This window comes from Venturia canescens, chromosome 10 (assembly GCF_019457755.1).
Source record: "Venturia canescens isolate UGA chromosome 10, ASM1945775v1, whole genome shotgun sequence".
In the NCBI taxonomy this organism is placed as follows: domain Eukaryota; kingdom Metazoa; phylum Arthropoda; class Insecta; order Hymenoptera; family Ichneumonidae; genus Venturia; species Venturia canescens.
In genome coordinates this window covers 7,941,389-7,961,781 of record NC_057430.1, presented here as the reverse complement: position 1 = coordinate 7,961,781, position 20,393 = coordinate 7,941,389, and the positions used below count along the sequence as shown (strand labels likewise).

Sequence of the window (20,393 nt, the reverse complement as noted above, 5' to 3'; positions counted from 1 at the left end):
TTCGTTCCCTAATATGTGTCCTATGATTTTCTACTCCTTCATGATGATTGTGGTAACATGATTCGAGAGGTTTCTAACCATGATCTTGAATTACACATTTTGTAAATCAGATTTTCAAAAAAACATCTGGTCTTGGTATAGTTTGTAGTTATTCTTTTCCCATTAGGTCTGACGAGTGATAAATTTGGAAACTTTTCCAGAAAGCCTATGGATGCTTTTTTTGCTGATGATATGAAAAGTCGTATCTTAGGAATGCGGTATGCAAACACAAATTTTGATAACAAAACTTATAGAATGACATGTATGTTGAGTATTTCCACTTTGCAAACTACAAATATGGAATTATAAAAAAAATTCATTCCGATAAGTCTACTGTTGCTCAGTTTTGGATGCGATCAAATATGATGCCTACCAACATCCCCAGAAACTTACAGAATTGCTGAATGGCATGTGCGCTATGTCATTTTAATGTAACATCATGACTTTTGACAACTTTTCATTATAATGCTGTAGATTCGGATCATTAAAATACTGCAAAAATCTGCAAACTATACAATTTAAATACTGTGTCATTCATTTTACATTTTGACTCTAACTGTAACATCTATATGAAGTAAAAAATTGATTATAAAAGTCTTCAGTTGCTCATTTATGGATAGATTTGAAATTGCTGTCTTCGAAGCTCATTGCGCAGATACATTGAACCGCAGCAGATACCTGCGAACTCTGAAATTTCTGTGGATAAATATATATGCAACGGATCACCCCTTATCTTTGATTATGGTAATATGTAAGGTAAATGGAAGTTTTTAAGTGTTCCTTTTCAAATAGTATGTATTGTATTGTATTGTATTGTATTTGTCTTCCAGCTGTACAACGCCATGCGTTTTTTACATCGCCCCGTCTTACATACTTCCGTATCTTATCTTACTATTAGAATCTCACATTCCAGCATTCACTTACATTATTTTACATTATTTTTATACTTGTACACTCATCCTTCTCTACTCGCTCTCCTATTTCTACATCCTTCCCCCTGTCTCTTGCTATGCATCTCCTTCCTAATCCTACTAACCGCTTTCAAGTATTGACATAGATCTGTTCTCATTTGTCCTTTCAGCGTTTCCACTGTCCATAGCCATAGCTCGTTCCCTATCTTTCCTCCCCTCCATTCCTCGACTTTTCTGACCCATTCCTTCTTGACTTTCTCTCTGACTTTCCTGCACCTCCACACGTGAGGTAAACTATCCTCCTCTTCCTCGCACATAACACACGTCCAATTGGTATACCCTTTTTTGCCCACTGTCCCAATATTTCCGCACCTCATCCTTGCCCACTGTTCCTTCAAGTCCCCCCCTGTTTTCTCACAATCCCAATATTTCTCCCTCCCCATTCTCGATTTAATTTCCTTGTAGGAACTGTTGTACGTGGATTTATCAGTCTTTAACCAGTCCCTCTGTACGTCCTGTTCCATCAGTCTTTCTTCTCCTTCCTTAAGTAATTTTTCCGTTCCTTTGATGCTTTCTCCCTTCCTAAGCCTCTCTAATACTCTCCCATCGCCTACCTTTCCCATCGCTTCCTTGAGTTCTTGTCCCCATTTTGATTGATTTCCGTTTTTTAACCCTCTTAATTCTTCCTTTAGACATATTTTAGGCCATCTTTTTCCCTCCATTTTTCCTATATTAATCAGGTACCTTCCCGCTCTCCTTCTTGCTTCTATCTCTACGCTATGCCTCCCTGCTTCCAGTTTCCAAATGTAATCCGGGGTGTTTTTCGCTATCCCCATAATCATTTTTACAAAATTTCCTTGCAGTTTCTCCATTATTTCCCTTCTTTTCCACCCCCAGATTTCAATTCCGTAGAGCGCTCCGGCCTTCACTAACGAATCCATCAATTGTTGTCTATCCTTCAGTTTGTCTATTCTCGCTCTTTTCATCACTCCCCAAACCGAATTTATCGCTTTTCTGGCCTTCCCCTCTAGAATTCTCAGATGTTTGCCCATCGTGTTTTTGGTTGAAAACCAGAAACCTAGGTATCTGAATTCTTTCACTACCTCCAGCTCTACTCCTTTGTACTTCCACGATTCACTTTCTTTCCTCCTTCCCCCGCGTCTGAATACCATTATTTTAGTTTTCTTCTCATTCACTTCCAACTTGTTTTTAGTTACATATTTTTCCAGTGCTCGAATCATTCCCTCCAGCTCCCTAGCGTTTTCTGCTAAAATTGCAATATCGTCTGCATACTTCATTACGTAGAATTTTTCACCCCCCATGACCGTACCCCCTTGTTTCTTTTTTTCCCATATTTCGTCTATATCATCCACCATAAAATTGAATAATATCGGGCTTAGAGGACAGCCCTGCCTCACCCCTGCCTCGGTTTCGAACCCGTCACTGATTCCTTCCCCTGTAATTACTTCATTTTCCGTTCTTTTGTAAATCCCCCTAATCATTTTCCACATATTCCCTCTTACCCCCCTACCCCATAACTTTTTCATCAATATTTCTCTATCAACCCTATCAAAAGCCGCCTTGAAATCGACAAATGCCACATAGAGTTTGCCCTTTTTCTCTTTCAATCGATTATTTATTAGTGCATTAAGCACGAATATATGATCCCTCGTCCCCCTCCCCGGCCTGAATCCTCCCTGGCTTTCCCTGAAAATTTCTTTCCTCTCGGTCCATTCCCTTAGCCTGTTTGCCATTATGCTCGCCAGGATTTTGTACCCAATGTCCAGTAGCGAAACTCCCCTATAGTTTCCCGCTATCTCCTCGTCTCCTCCCTTGTGTATCGGAAATATTCTGGCTTTTTCCCACCCTTGAGGTATTTCTCCTTTTTCCCAGCAGTTGTTTAAAATCTCCCTTAGCTCCTCTCTCCTCTTTAGGCTCATTCCTTTAATGAACTCCGCAGAGATCCCATCTTCCCCCGCTGCTTTTTTATTCTTTAATTTTCTAATGACTTTGTCTAACTCTTCCTTTGTTATTACCCCGTCCAATTTTTCATCAACCGATTTTTCCAGCTGTCTATCTATTTCCGTCGTCTTCTCTTTGGTACCCTCTCTCTTACCCAGCAATTGTTCAAAGTGTTCCTTCCACTGTTCTCCACTAATATTTTCTCCCACCCTTTTTCTTTTAATTCTAAAGACCCCTACCGCCTCCCACCATTGCGACATGTCCTTACTTTCCCCCACTTTTTTCCATTTTTCTTCGAACCACTCCTTCTTCTTCTTCTCACATATCTCTTTTAGTTTCTTTCTTTCTTTCGTCAGCATCCCCTTATCTTCTATATCTTTCGTTTTCAAAAACCTCTTAAGACTTTTCCATACCCTCTTCTTTTGTTCCTTGCACTCCTGGTCCCACCATAGCGCATTCCCACTCCCTCCTTTTTTTTGCTTCATGCTCATTTTTGTCTCTTCCGCTGCTCTCCAGATGTCCCCTTTCAACCTTTCCCACTTGTTTCCCCCTTCCTCCCTATTTACTCTCGTCTCCTCTTCTACTAAATCGTCCATGCGCTTTTCAAATTCTTCTGCCCTTTCCTTTTTCCACCGTAATTTTTTGATTTCCTCCTCTTGTGCTCTGACCCCTCTGCTTTCCCTTCCGCTCGATTGTTCCATTCTCCTTTTAATTTCAAATGTTACCGGTAGGTGGTCAGATTCCATTCTGTCTCCCACTTTTATTCTCACTACCGCATCATTCTCCTCATCCTCCATTTTTATTATATAGTCTAGCACCGATCCGCTCCCTCTTCCTCCCACATAAGTCAGTCCGCCATTTTCATCCCCTTTCACTCGCCCAGTAAGCACCGCTAGGGCCATTCTGTCACAGAACTCAATCAGTTTCCTGCCCTCTGAATTGATCAGTTTGTCCTCCGACCTTCTTTCTTTTTTTAACCCCTCTTCTTCCTCTGTATCTAGCATTCCCAATTCTTCCCCTATTCTAGCATTGAAATCCCCTGCAATTATTATTCCCACCCCTTCTTCCATACCCCTGTTAACCCATGCCTTTAGCTCCCCTTCCACCGCCTTAAAACCCGCATTATTATAAATTTCTATTATCCATATTTCTTTCTCATACGGTTCTCTATTTAGTTTAATAATCATTCCAAATTTCCACTCACACACTTCACATTTCCGACATATATTTCTTTTAATTCCAATCAGGTGCCCCCCACTCGCTCTCCCCCTTCCCTTTTTCCTTTCCGCCGGTTTCGCCCACCACTGGAAGTCCCTCTTCAAGTTCCTTATCGCATTTTTCTCTTTCCCTTCTTCGAACCAAGTTTCCTGAATCATCACCATGTCGAAACCCCTTATAAAGTCCGTTAGCCTCCTTAATTTCCCACCACCCGCTATATTCCACGTTAGCGTTTTAATAACCTCTCCTTTCCTCCCTCCGAAATGTCATCTTCTCTATTTCCCCTTCCAACTCAACCCACTGCCACCACACCCCATTAACACACAGCTTCAGATACCCACTCCTCACTACTTTCCCCGCTCTTCTTTCTTCTTCCGCTTTTCGATCCATCCACCCCTGTACCTCGGCTTCCCTCGCTGTCAAGTCGTCGTGCACCGAGATTCCTGTCCCACGCAGTTCTGCTCTCCTTCTCATAATCTCTTTTTTTGTTTCGACGTTTTGCACCGTCGCCACTGGTCCTCCTCCCAGCCGTTGGACTCTCACTATCTTGGGGTCTAATCCCATTCTTGCTCTTATCAGCTGGGACATTTCCTCTGCCACTTTCGCATCCGAGCCGCCGCAGTAGATGCCTCTGAACCTTATGTTCCTTTTCCTCCCAATTCTTTCCTGTCTCTCCCACTGCCATTCCCTTTCCGACAAAGCCTCCGGTTTTTTTCCGCTGTCTACACCTTTTCCTCCCTCGTTCGCTGCTTCCTCTCTTTCCTCCCAGACTCTTTCGCTTTCCGATCTGCTGCCTCCAGTTTTCCCCTTTTCCCTTGCCCCATCCTCCTCTTTCTCCTCGCTATTTTGTAGCTGCTCCAGTTCCCTTGAGCCTGTTCCGCTACTCCAATTTGTCCTTGCTCTCGTTTCCTCCTCTCCAACCTCATTGTTGTTGTTGTCCGAGCCGACCGATTTGTCCCATCCGCATGCCCCCTCACACTCTCTGGCTTCCCTTCGTCTTTTCAGTTCGCTGTTCTCCTCCTTCAGCACTTCCACTTTTGCTTTCCACTCCCCCAATATTTCATCCATTTCCTTCATTCTCCCTTCTAGTTCCTTTTTTTCCTCCTCCCATACTGCTTTGTCTCGGTACATACGCATCTTCCACTGCTCCGTCTCCGCCAACAGTTCTCGTACTATCCTGCTCATGTCTTCACATCGGCATGGCAGCGGCGCGATTTCTTTTTTAATTCCCTCGGTTTCTTTTTCAATTATTCCCTTTAATCTCAACTCCGTCGCTCTCAAGACTTCCTCCATCTCTTTTAAAAATACCTTATTTCCACTGCCATCTCCCTTCTTCTCCTCTGTGCTCCTCCTCGACGCTTCCTTTCCTTCCTCCTCGCTTGCCCCGGCCCGATCCGTTTCCCCCTCCTCGAGATTTCCATCCTCTTCCTCCGATGTTGTTACAATGACACTCATCTCGTGTATGTTTCTCGGCTTCCTTTTTTGTTCCTCCTTTTCGCCTCTTATCAGGAAACTTTCTAGACCGCTCTTTCCATCATTCCCCTCTTTTTCCCCTTTCTTCTGAGTATTCGGCTTGTTCCCGGGTCCTCGCTTCACCTTACTTCCAGTGCTGCCCCCTGTGGTCTTTTCCGCGCACTTCGTCTCCCTCTTCCCTTCCCCCTTCCTTCCACTGCTTTTAGCGCTACCCGTAACGGTCGACGCCATGCTCACACTTCCTAACCTCACTTTTGCTGCTCGATTCCTATGCCCGATTTCACTTCTGATTATTGAATCTAGCTATTGCCCACACTTCCACTTGCTTTTCACACCCAGCGCTTTCTTCCTAATCACTTTTCCTTTAATTTTTCTCACTGAATCCCCCAATTCGCCTTCCTCCAGAAACCGCGCGCCCGAGCTACGTCTTACCTCAACGAACCGGCAACCGGAAGTCCCCTTTTCAAATAGTATTGAAGTTTGTATGACTGATATACAGCGAATACTTCCAAACTTTGATATTTCTGTGTTGCAGCATGTGTGCCAATCATTCAAATCATTTACTCCAACCGTATCATGTAATCTAGAAAATTCATCACAAAAGTCTTCCGCTTTTCTAAATACTTCAATTTTCCTTTTTCTACTCCATTGTGAGTTTTCGAATTTCTAAATTCATTTCTGAATTGTCCTGAAATGGTTTTCCTCCAAAACCAATGCAGGTACCTTAAACGTCTTTGAATTCTGTTGCTCTGTTGAATTAAGTTCGCTTAGTTTTTTTTGCTGCTTTGGGTTCTGGCATAATAAATGTTAGAAGTTTTCGGGTACTTTTTTTCAGCAACTATCAAACTGTGGATAATGGGACCTCAGCGGCCACTTGCAAACTTTGGAAATATATTTCATTGAGGGCACGTTTTGGATGAAATGAAATCTCTAGATTCAGAATGCAAAAGCGACATTTAAAGTGGGCAAATCCGTTGGATTTTTCGTGTTATGAATTTGATCTATCTTTCATTTGAATTTTGAAGAAAAGGGATAAATAAAATCTTTTCTATTAAGGAAATCTTTACATCAGTTCTTTCTTGGTATGAAGACTTGGAAAAAATCGCCAAAGGCCAAGGACAGACAGGTGATGAAATATTTTCAGTACAATTTTGACGAAAAATAGATCTGTTGTCGCGGAAACCAACGTTATAAGCCGAAAATCATATTACAGCCCACGAGACGCATTTCTTCAGTCTCTTGGGTTCCTATTATACAAAACATATTAGAAGATAAGGGGGAAAATCACCAACGTGGAAAAACAAACCAGTGCCGAAATATTTCCAGTACAATTTTGACGAAAAATAGGTCCTTTTTCGTGGAAACCAACGTTATAAGCTGAAAATCATATCTCGGCCCCCAACCCGCTTTCTACCATTCTCTTGGGTTCCCAATAAGCATAGCATATTAGAGTAGAAGAAAAAAAATAGCCAAAGTCCAAAGACAGACCTGTGACGAAATATTTCCAGTACAATTTTGACGAAAAATAGTTCTTATTTCGTGGAAACCAACGTTATAAGCCGAAAATCATATTATGGCCCACAACACGTATTTCTTCATGCTCTTGGATTCCCAATAGACGAAACATATTAGAAGACAAGGAGAAAAATCACCAAAGTCCAAGACCAAACCAGTGCCGAAATATTTTCAGTACAATTTTGAAGAAAAATTGGTCTTTTACGTGGAAACCAACATTATAAACCGAAATTCATTTCTCGGGCCTCATCCCGGATTCCTCCATGCTGTTGAGTTCCTAATAGGCATAACATATTAGAGTATGAGGAAAAAAATCGCCAAAGTTCAAGAGCAGACTTGTGACGAAATATTTTCACTACAATTTTTACGAAAAATTGGTTTTTTATGGTGGAAACCAACTTTATAAGCCGAAGATCATACACAGGGAAAATAAGATTGGGAAAAGTACATTGATGGTCCCTTATTTGCTGATAATTTCATGAAAAAGATTATCCCATAAAAAATGTTCGTATGAGAATGGAATCTATAAAAATGTACTAAGCAATTAATTCATTGAAATTTATACTAAAATCCTATAACCGTCATAACATAAATGAGGAACTTTTGAGAAAAAAGGCGTGATATCAAACCATAAACTTCCCCTAGGGAAAAAAAGGTTGGGACAAGTACATTGATGGTCTCTTGTTTCTGGATGACATAGAAAAAAGATTCAGAACCAGGAAAAAAATTCTATAGAAATAATAAACGAAAAATTGAAAACTTCAAAAAATTCAACAAAAATAAAAAACAATCGAAAAAATTCTGTAAAGAAAAATAAAAAATTTTCAAAAAAATTCATAAATATTGGACAAATTGAAAAATAAACTATCCAAGTTACATGCAGTATAAAAATGTATGATATCAATTGGAGGCCAAGTTTTTATTGATAATTTGAAATATTTATCGAACAAATCGCAAACTTTAATTGAAATTCATGATAATTATTTTCAAGAAAAAAGTTAATGAAAAAAAAGTCATAACGGAAGTTACGTGCAGTACTAAAATGAATTATATCAATTCGAGGTCAAGTATTTATCAGTTATTCGAAATATAATCTCCGGCGACAAATGAGCGTTGAGAATCCTTGTCGGGCTCACAACGTTTTATCAAAATTACTAAAAAATTAATGGAAATAAAATCATTAAAAATTCACATGAAAGTCATTCGTTACTTCAACAAGATACACACTGTAAAGAATCGATTCCCCTCCGACTTTCAGGATCCCCTGGTATTATTCACAACATTCAACTTCGATTGGATCGGTACAAATTATGTTCAAATACGTCTTAAACGTACTTGTCCGGCCCATCACTTTTTATTCAAATTGCTCATTCGAAAACAAATTAGGGCTGTTCTATAATGACAAATATAATAAAATGGATAGAAATAAAAATAATATCTCCAAGTAATTTGAACTTGATTGTTCGCAAGTTCGTATAGCAATATCCACTTCTGATTTTCTTCAGTGAACACATACCATTCGGTAAGAACCAATGAAAATGAGAAATAATCAGGCGCATTACTAGAAATTTTCGAACCTACTCAGCCATGCAATGTTTTTTTTTCTATAGTCACGTACACATTTTGATAAATATCACTAGTCGAGTACGACACGTGGATTCCTGGAATTTGAAGAAAAATGATTTTGTTGTGAATTATGACTCCATATAATATAAATAGATTAATCAACTTCATCTTTCATTTTCGTTTCATTTTGACAAGAGCGATTCGAAGGAAAATTATTTTCTCGGGAATTACTGTTCCTTAACCCTCTCGGACCGTATGTTGCTTTTACGCAACACGCGCTTCCAGGCCCAATAAAACTGCATCGGTCAGTAAGGTCGGGGTTCTAACTGCCTATTCCCATGAAGCAAGGTTAGATTGCACCTTAGATACTCCTAAACCAAGAGATAAATTGCTTTAACTCATCGAAATATCAATATGAAGTCGGAGTTTCATGTTGAGCTGGCGTTGTGTGAAATGGTGCTTTAGTTATCGCAAAAGAAAAGTGGGTATACATTCTTTTTTCGTACTCCAAACGTTATTTCCTTTCAAAGGGAAGCTAATATGATGTATTTAAGGTATTCGGTGCTAGATTCATTCGTAAATTTTCCTGATTTTGCTCCCCAAGAACCTGGTGCTGCGCGCAGCGAACATTCAAAAATTCATATTTCCCAACAAAAAAACTGAAATGTCACAATGGATTCGGAAACTAGAAAGTATTTTGAGATAAAATTATGAAGGGAAACATTTTCCGTCAACGCGAAATAGGTCTCGGTCTGAGAGGGTTAATATTAACACATGCATTAACTTCGTTTTTGATTTGTTTTCGAATGAGCAATTTGAATAAAAAGTGATGGGCCGGACAAGTACGTTTAAGACGTATTTGAACATAATTTGTACCGATCCAATCGAAGTTGAATGTTGTGAATAATACCAGGGGATCCTGAAAGTCGGAGGGGAATCGATTCTTTACAGTGTGTATCTTGTTGAAGTAACGAATGACTTTCATGTGAATTTTTAATGATTTTATTTCCATTAATTTTTTAGTAATTTTGATAAAACGTTGTGAGCCCGACAAGGATTCTCAACGCTCATTTGTCGCCGGAGATTATATTTCGAATAACTGATAAATACTTGACCTCGAATTGATATAATTCATTTTAGTACTGCACGTAACTTCCGTTATGACTTTTTTTTCATTAACTTTTTTCTTGAAAATAATTATCATGAATTTCAATTAAAGTTTGCGATTTGTTCGATAAATATTTCAAATTATCAATAAAAACTTGGCCTCCAATTGATATCATACATTTTTATACTGCATGTAACTTGGATAGTTTATTTTTCAATTTGTCCAATATTTATGAATTTTTTTGAAAATTTTTTATTTTTCTTTACAGAATTTTTTCGATTGTTTTTTATTTTTGTTGAATTTTTTTGAAGTTTTCAATTTTTCGTTTATTATTTCTATAGAATTTTTTTCCTGGTTCTGAATCTTTTTTCTATGTCATCCAGAAACAAGAGACCATCAATGTACTTGTCCCAACCTTTTTTTCCCTATTCTTAATACCCAACACAATAAGACACATGAAATATCGCTACGATAGGAAATATCTACAACAGTAAATTGTATCAAAAGTTACACGCATTCGGCAAGTTTTTGCATTCGAATTTCAATTACTCGCTCACAGTGAATACAGATGACCTCCAAAAGGAAATCGTTAGGTCAAAGCGCATGGCCTGCATGATTGACGATCAGCGAATTATCTCCACACATATGTGAACGATACATGGTATTAACTGATATTCGTATCGACGAAGGTAAACCAAATTTAAATTCGTACTTGACCTCACTAATTGGAAAAATTTATCATTTTTACATGATACTGATATCAAATAGAAGCTGAATACCGTAGATAACGAGAGAAGCAAATTCGTAACGAAGGTTTATGTAGAAGATTCGGTAGCTAGATAAGAAATTTTGAAAATAAAAAGTTTCTACGGAAATCACACATGCAAGATTTACTACACGAAAGGCGAAAGAGTACCACCTGACAACCGAAGAATCTACCGGTAAAGTTTTTAGATACCGTAGAGACCTCGAAATGTGGATAGATATGCAATTGGCAACGATAACAAATGTACCAAAATATAGAATTAAGGAAAATTCAATTCTTAACCACTTAACTGGTAAGCGAGTGAATCCATTCCCGTGCCGAAACTGGTACGATCGAGTAAGCTTCGAAAATTGTCATAACTGTTCTTGATATTTCTAATTTTCAATGCTCAACATTTCAATCAAATCGAAATGCAAAAAAGAAAATCAAAATGCAAATAAGAAAATTAAAATGCAAAAAATAAAATCAAAACCCAAAAAAGGAAATCAAAATGCAAAAAGGAGAAAAAAAGTTCTGCAAGAATTCGTCTCAAGGCTAAAATCAACGCAGAATAAAAAAGAAAAATAGGGAAAAATCAAAATTCAAAACAAAAAAACATTGAAAAAAGAGAGTGTAAAATCCTCTACGTGACACACTCTGGGGTCGTGACTTACAGTCACCAGCTAATAGCGGGGGAATTTTGTTGAAAATATATCATCGAAATTAAATAATCATTTACATGTCAGTCCGCCTTCTTGGATTCACCATTCCGAATTTTCAAAATTAGACTTTAGATTCGGATTGAGAGGCCCAGAAAACCTTCGGATACCAAGTTTCATCAAAATTCATCTAAATTTGGAAAAAACGCATATTTGCGTCCTTACCAGTTAATTAACAGTCTCCCTATGTGTGACCTTCCGACATCCATAATAGTCGACGAAATGCATAACGCTTATTTCGGCGTTGCGAGAATTACGGCTTTTGCACCTGCGCGCGATTAGCGACGAACGATAGTCAATGAGAGCTCTGCTTTTCCGGCCGTCATCGCTAAACGCATGCAAAAGACCATAACTCTATGAAATTGATTCTTTATAGTCCAGCTATGTCTCTGTGATATAGCGGAACACCTACGAGCCTAAAGATAATAACCGAGCAATTGCAGAAGATTCGGACACCGAGTAAAATAGCGAGAAAACCTAAAGGCATTTACTGCTACAATTCGTGGAAAGCTTCATAATGGCGCAATTGGATATTGTATTACACCGTACTTTGTTTCAAGAAATCATTTCTGACGAGTATATGTCACTTTTTTCAAAATCTCTGAAACGCTTCATATATATTACACTGCGATTTATCAATTCAAGAAAACTTTAACGGGGCAAACACTTTGATAGAAGAGTTTGTTAGAGAATATTCGAGGTTGTTTGGACTCGTCTATGTGTTATATAATATGCGCATTCTTCGTCCCCTGTGCATTCACGAGGCTTACATCGAAACTTTGCAGAATTGTTGAACAGTCAAACCGATCGATAATTGCAAATGATGAACAAATATTTATTGTGCGGCGCGTTATTCGCACTCCGACGGTGTTGAACTTCGAAGATCTTATTGGGTATGTTCATATCAAAAGAAATAAACAAATTGGAGCGTCACCTCTTCTAAAGACAAAAATGCAGAGACAAGGTGGATGTTTGAAAAAAAATCATATTAACGACTCGCGAAATTTCTACGAAAATATTAACACAAGGGCAAATCGTTTCGCCGAGATATAATCAGTTATAAAATTTGTTATCAATCAAGAACGAATAATGAATGCAATGTTCGTTAGTTTCTACGAAAATATAAGTTGGTTAGATAAAGCTAAACACATTGTTGATTCATTCTAATGAAAAAGTATCGGTTATTAACGATAATACGATGACTCTGGCTATAATAATGAATTTAATAGAAGAAGCTGCGTATGGTGTAAGAATCGCGAAAGTTTGGGAAACGCACTTAACTACAGCCGAACTAATTCTTGGAATAATAACGCAGGTTACGAAGCGACAAATTGAAAATATCTGAAAAATATTTCTAGCTTTAACGCAAACTGTCCGGAGCCCTGTTATAAATTCTTATTAATTCATTATGAGTGACAAACTTCTGATACTTTATCGCTGATTCGCTTTAAAACGTTTCTTTTAAGTCGTTCGAGTTGACGGAGAAGAGATTAAAACATCCTTCGAGAACTGAGTGATTTAATATTTATTCTCAATTATTTTTTGATTCACTTTTCGAGCTGCCTGCAATAGATACTTGAACTTTTTTGTAAATTCGACGTTGATTTTTCTTTCCCCGTGTCTGTATATCTCGTTTTGTTTAAGGTTGTTGTGGGGTCTAGCCGCCAGGGGTGAAGTAAGAGGGGGGCGCCCTGTGCTTATACATGGGGCCGACTGATTGTTACCAACTATCACTATGAAATAATCGTCATAATTAATATATGGTTTGGACAGTTTTTTCACATCTAATCATAAAAAAATTTCATAAAAAAATTCGCTGTAAAATCGTACTCGATTTTACAGCGAATTCTCGATTAAAAACTTGAATAACTCTAAAACGGTCCTGTAAATTCTAATTTCGGAGATGCTATAAGATAATCTGATATTTCATCAAACCGTACCAATTTTTTCAGCTCTGTAGTAGCATTTTTTTAGGAAATATATCTAAAAAACTGAAAAATATTCGGAATGTTCCCATAAGCGTCATGTAAAACGCGCATTAAACACTTTGACTTTCCGATTTTTTTTCTCAAAAACGATACTGTGAATCGCCTTCAAAATTGTACGGAGCGTTCCGCAAAGGGGTCATAAACGCACAGAAAGAAATTCAGCTTGGTGGTAGCATTTTGAGCTGGTCCCATAACAACCTTAATTTGATTGGATTTCATTATGTTTGCGTCGATGATTTATTAATTTTTTATTGTTTCAAAAAATACGTTGTATGGCCTGTACTAACCCTGTTCCAAGTGTACGGTGAGGTGCTTACTTTTTCACGAAGAAATAAAGTAGTGAAAAGGGAAATTCTATGTACAGTAATATTGTACGTTCATGTGAAAGCATACCGTTACACATGAATTCGGGCTTTTTATGCAATTAAAGAGTGGGCAAGAAAAAAACTAAAGTGTGAAATTTTTTATTTGTTAATAATGAATTATTTATTCATTTTGTATTTTTTCTGTGTTTAAATTCACAATATAATATACGAAATTTTGTTAAAATCACATGTGAAAATTTGTATTTCCGACATTTTTTGTAATTAATCATTTTTGCGAATGAAAAACGATCTAATTTTATTTCGGTCTAAATTAAAAATTGAGCTGTTGACTTATTTTCTCACTCTTGAAACTCGATACAATTCTTGCGCAAGTGAAGCTATTTTTGATTCTGATAATTTTGTCTCAATTTTTATTTCTTATGAATAATGAGTGATAAGTCTTCTCATCTGGAAACGGAGAAAAATCATTTTTTAATCTAAGTAAGAAAATTCTTTTTTTCAATTAATCGTCGCTCAAAAATTTAACAAAAAAAGTTGGAATAGAGTCCGCACCAAAATTTTGAGACGGAACGAATCTGAACTGTCCTGGCTCTCCTGGTATGAAAAAGTAGGAATTCTACCCAAGAACCTTAACATCGATATTTTTTATGGGAAATCTTCCGATTTAATGAATAATTAATTCCGAAATAGGACTTTTTTCTTCCATACTCGGTTCCAGATTCAGTCCAAATTCGATTCAAATAGGGCTATAAAAAACCCTACGTAGGATTTCGGATCCCAATACGAGACTTATAACGACAAATTAGATCCCAATTTAGTGAAAAATAAAGTTCCATTTGGTACTTAATTTGGGTCTCATATGTCTACTGAAGTCCCAAGTTGGCACTTTTTTCTTGTTTCTTCAGGACTCGCTGATTCGTTGGGAATTGAAAGAACTTTCAAATCCTCACATGCAATTGCCTTATATATTTCATCTGAATGAAAAATAGAAAACCATGATGGAACCGCTAAAAAAAATTTTAAGAGATCCAATTTTGTCTACTTATTACAACTATTGAATCGTGATCTTTCAAAAAAACATAATTCATTTTTATGAATGCTTCAGTATATAATACGATGGATCATCTAACTCGAGGACAAATACACTGAAATAGAACAACCTTCGATTAAAGAAGGGAAATTTTTTGGTGAATTTTAGTCTTCAAAAACTAGTTATGATTTTCTTACCGGCCAGCAAACTTCGTAACCAATAAAGGATTGAAGGATTTCCCTTTGACTCCAATGATCGCAATAAAAGGATAATTCATCCCAAATTTTACTGGCGATGGAACCGATCATTTTTGTCGTTTCGAAAGCAGATAAGCCGGGTTATAAGTCCTGTATAAAAAAATCACATAATAATAACTTAGTTGTTAGCCTGTTATTATGGTATGAAAGAGATTAAATTGTTTCTGAAATCTCAAGGCAGTTTTTAGTGTTGCTGTCGAAAGTTGCAATGGAGATGAGGAAAATCATTCTTTTTAATATGGTCAAAGAAGCACAAAAATCATGTGTTTGACTGCAACTTGCCAATTTGAGGATTTCCTAAAGCTGTAAAGCTTTTGCAAAAGCAACATCCAATGTCTTGAACAATTAATTTTGTATATTAATAGTTCATAGAATGCACATACTGAGGAAAAGAATACAGACGTTGAAGAGAAGTACTGCGCTCGCAAAATGGGTGCAATCATTTTCATTATTTCATTTAATTCTTCAATTTTTCGGCGATAGTAAATAACGTTACTCTAATTGTTGAGGATTGGTTTTTGCGATATTGAAGCAAAAGGTAGTATAATTTATGAATTTTAACTAACCAGTCGATTCTTCAAGGAAGTAGCCTGTTTCATTGACGACGACCGAAAGTGTCTCACGGATGATCATATAATCTTGACTCGAAAAAAGGCTATAATTCGGGAGAAATCGAGCTCTGTTAACCCCGACCTGAAAAAATTGACCGATATTTGAATAAACCCTTTCTCATTCTATATCACTATTATAATTTTGCGAAATATACTAACAGTGTTCAGCAAACTGGTTACTTCTACTTTGTTTTTTGGACAAATGAAAACTTTGGAAGATACAAATCAATGTCGTTTTCCATACTGTTGAGTAATGAATTCAGATTTAGGTTTGCAAAATTGTTCTACCGCAACTCAATCAAATTAGGGATATCCGGACGCATTATGAACATGCTTATTGGATCGTCAGCGCCGTTGCTCTGTAATAAAAATAAAATAATGGTGAATAGAAAGGAACTAAGAGCTTCACAGTCGTTGGTCACTTTAGTAATTACGCAGTTCGACTACTTTTCCAAAAATGATGCAAACTTTTTTAGTATGGGCTAAAAAATTTTCATCATTTTTCGGAAAAGAAATCTACATAAGAATATAACCTAATGGAATATAATGGGCAGAACTGCAGCTTTTCTCTTTACGCCCAATATGAACTATTATTTTTATTGTAAAACTTATACATTTTTTAAGCCTCCTTCATCAATTATACATATACGACTGTTCGTGTTTAACGTGTTCGGGAATTTCATTAACTTACATTCATACAGCTGCAGCGAGAAACGAATTGAAAATTATTTAAATCTAATAGTTATAGAGCTTAATTCGCTCGAAGATGCGAAACTTAAAAGTAGAAATAAAGACTTTTTTAAAAATTGACTTGCATTCATGGCAAGTTTAAAGTCTACAGCGTTCAAAAACTCCATTTAAATAACTTACCCCGAAAGGAAGTTCGACAAACGTTGCACGTAAATCAGGGATCTGGCCATGTCGGAAACGACCAGATGTATGCATGGTCGGTACGTTTGTCGGAGGTACCTTATTATTGAAAGAATCAAGCAGGTAGAAGTAATGTGATGTAGTGTTAGAGGTGACGAATGGCATTTTCCAAGTTCTTGCAAATTTGATAGTATTGACAACCATCACATCCGTGTTGAGTTGCACATCGTCTAAATCAACAACATTTCCATTTTTTTACCGGTATAAACCTTCAATATGAATATAAAAAGTGTTAAGCCTAAAGAATACACTCTTCAAATACACACAAAAATTTTATTTATAATTATTTTACTCAATTTTCGTACAGAAAAATGGGGGAGAAGACAAGTCCAAAAAAAAGATGGACGTACACCATTGATAAAATCTCTGAATTGGATTATCAGAGAACAAAAATAAAAATGCCGCCATTGACAAAATAAATTGCCGCCACTTTGTCAAAAATGACAGAGTGGCGGAAATTTTTCCAAACACTACGAAAAAGTACGTTTTTTCTATCGTTTTTTGAAAATAAAAAAAATAGCTCCACTCAACATTTCAAAATTCGTATGATATGCGCTATAGCTAGTCATAGAGAACATGTGGTAAAATTTTGGTAAGGATCGGTTGAATAGTTTCGGAGATTTCATCAACAACCGTCCAAAAACGTCATTTTGAGAAAAACGCGTTTAAAAAAAGCTATAGCTATGCGGTACCATACTGGGTGGTACGTATTAGCGCGCTCAGACAGCCAAACGATCGCTCAAAAGTTAACTTGGACTGCTCAGATCTTTTTAAAATTTAACTATAATACCTTGAAATATGAGTACTTTCGAAAAATGTAATATAAAAAATTAATTTTAAAAAAATTCTTATTAGGGTAGGCCCCTTAAATTACAACGAAACAATCAAACATCAACGTCAATCCAAACTCTGGAATCGCGTGGCTCAAACGAGCCATAAAAAGTAAGTTAGTATAATACTTGCAATTATCAAATAACGGTGTCACATTTAATTGAGCCTCCACCCAATTGTTGATTGCTACAAAGACTCGATCTCGATAATTCTGCGTTTCATTATCTCGGTCAATTTCCGCCTCCAACATTTGTGTGCCAAGTTCGACAAAGTCAGGTTTCAGTGTCATGTTTGCGCGAACGAATATTTTCATTTTCATGTTCAAGTGTTTTTGTAATGTGTTCAGTAACACTTTTTTATGCAAACAATCGATCGACACTATTGAAGATTATTTTTTGCAATTTTTTTGCACAGGTTGTCCTTCCAGCGTCAACCAAAAACTCAAAATGCAATATTCTTTTTACTTACGGCTGCTGCATTCCAGAGTTTTCCATAACTAACTTTAGCAATCTCTGTTTTGTTGGCTGGAAGCTCGAGTAATCGTAAATATTCGTTTCTTATGCTTTCTTCATCTTGATACGAAAAAAGAGATAAAAGGAAAAAAGCGCTCCAGAGTGAAACAACTCTGTCCTTCATAAAAGAATCGTCGTATGATTCTTGTTTGTACAATGAAACGAATTAGTTGTTAGTTCGCAGGAATGAGAATTACCAACAATTATGGACTTTCTGCAATTCACTGAGTGATTGAACAAAAATTTTCTGTTTGATTGCGTTTAAACGCGTAGTGTAACGGTATGCGAATTTCCGAAAGAGGTTTTCGACGAAATCCACGGCTGCGAGACTTACGTTCTGTCCATTTTCTAGTGGAACGACTGTACCAATAATCGATGTTGATGTCTGTGAGTTTACAGACACGTACAACTCAAACATAAATGTAATAATGAAAAACCCAGCAGTGGCGCGAATAAACACTGCAAAATAAAATAATTCATATTGTATTCATAATATTTTTATGATTTATGTAACTCAATGTCATGATTTAGAGTTCAAATGAGAACACAAAGATCATTGTAAAACAAGATTCGATTGAAAACATACGACATTTTTAAGAAAAGGCACTATTTTCAATTATTATGGTACTAAGACAATGAGTTTTTTTTCAAAATTAAACCAAATTTTTCAAAATTTGATTTCTGATGGGTTTTATTGTACAATCAAATATATTTGCTGAATCATATTAATTTACTCAAAAAAAAAGAACGTATGTTAAATTAAACGAATTAAGGACAATTGTGCATGATTACAACCATTCATGTTGAATTGGATTAACTTACGTGACTGCATTTTGCTGCGCAAATTATATTCTGGGACTGGAAAATCTTGAGACAGTTTAGTTAAAAATACAAAAAAGTCGACTTTTTATACCGCATTCATCGGCACAACTTTCCATAATCGACTATACAAACGTTAATTGCTCATATTCATATACAATCGACTGTAGTAAATCAATAACATATAAAGACTACGTGCTTTGCGACATTTTTTATAACGATGATCGCACTTCTTAATCAGTTTTGGCATATTCATCACGTCCGATGTAAACTATCTCAAGATATAGAAGAAAAATGTGAAGAAGAATATCAAGGTTGAAAAACAATAATGAAGCACGCACACGGGTAATGTCAGGAACGATAAATTGAAGATAAAAACTTTCATTTCATCAGAAACCTAACTAACAAAAAACCATATGAATTTATCGATTCACGTAAAATTCAGGTAATAACAAAAACTTCGGAAGTATAGCATCACTCTATGAAGTTCATTAAAATCGAAGAATTTCGTATTACAAATCTAATATGTATTTTTTTAAATACGACCCGAAAGAAAAATGAAATAAAATGTTATTTTCATTCATACAAACTGTTTTTCTAATTCAATTTTCCATAATAATTCCGATCTCAAACCCGTAAAAGAAAATCCTTTTCCACATCACGTAGAAATACCACTGCTAGCGCGTAACTCTTCATGCCACGACTTCTTCATGTCACGACACCAATGGTTTCAACATGTTTTGCATATTTCCGTTGATTCTCCTACCTTGGCGAATACACGTGTGAAAAAAATTAGCAAAAACAATGGTCATAAATTACATAGAAATTGAAGAATTAATTGAAAATTACACATTTAGCAAATTTATGTTGGAAATCAATATTCAAAAGAATTCCACTATATATTGCGTAGACCGACGTGGTTGCATGATTGGATTTATTTGTTGTTCAAGTTACCAGAATAATGAAAGAATCATGTTTTTCTCGTTCTTAAATGCGTATCAACGATAATGTGAAAGCACCAAATAATCACCAAGATTTTTTATCAATTCAAAATATAGTACGCTAAACCTGAATGAGAAAAAAACTTGTTATATCATGTAAGTAAAATATTCATCTTTCCAATAATCTTTACTGTACCGTTTATCCTCAGGTAAATACTGTAACATAAACGATTGATCACACTCATACCACAAGTACTGAGGTGTACGGTTTCAATAAATGAATTTCCAATACTTGAGGCATATTGATCAAAATTCAAAAAATTTATTTATGCAATATACTTAGTTCATATTCAAAAATAAAAGCGTCAAGTACCAAATGTCACCGTGATTTTAAAATTGCGTTATTATTTCTAAAAGTTCGTTGACATTGTGGAATCTGGTAAAAAATATTTGTACAATAATCGACACTTTGGGAACGTGTGGTAGATTATTTGTAAATATGTGATGATGAGGCACAGCAGTGTTGCGTTATAGAACGATATATTTTCTCTTTGGTGAAAAGTAACGGAGACCGGGGCTGGTTGCCAACTTTTCAAACTAGTACTTATAAACAAGGAACTAAACATGATTTCCATAACCAAATGGTTGTTTCAAATAGAAGCAACTTTCCTCTATATCATAAAAAAGTTTGAATTGTTAGACATAAAACGAAATGAGTTATTGAATCGACTTTTTGACGAACAGCATTGGGGTAAGTTGACTATGGTACTATTTTTACCTGATAATCAACTACGTATTAGTGAAATTAATAAAAATGGTTAGTTATTGATATTATTCATTTGATGATTCGAACAATGGATACAAAATATTCACATGAGTGAAAGTAATAGTA

General features: G+C 36.3%; 1 protein-coding gene and 1 long non-coding RNA gene across 2 annotated transcripts; both read right to left on the bottom strand.

The window, feature by feature from the left end:
- Positions 1-4,364: 4,364 nt before the first annotated feature.
- LOC122416767 (cilia- and flagella-associated protein 251-like) lies at positions 4,365-5,834 on the bottom strand. The gene has a single exon (XM_043429813.1). The coding sequence runs from the start codon at positions 5,832-5,834 to the stop codon at positions 4,365-4,367; it is 1,470 nt and encodes a 489-aa protein (XP_043285748.1).
- Positions 5,835-13,756: 7,922 nt separating this feature from the next.
- Positions 13,757-18,297, bottom strand: LOC122416859 (uncharacterized). The gene is made up of 6 exons (XR_006262182.1): positions 17,698-18,297; positions 16,339-16,568; positions 15,628-15,827; positions 15,424-15,550; positions 14,798-14,947; positions 13,757-14,715 (listed from the first exon to the last, which is right to left on the bottom strand). It is a non-coding gene; the product is annotated as an uncharacterized lncRNA (long non-coding RNA).
- Between the last annotated feature and the right edge of the window lie 2,096 nt (positions 18,298-20,393).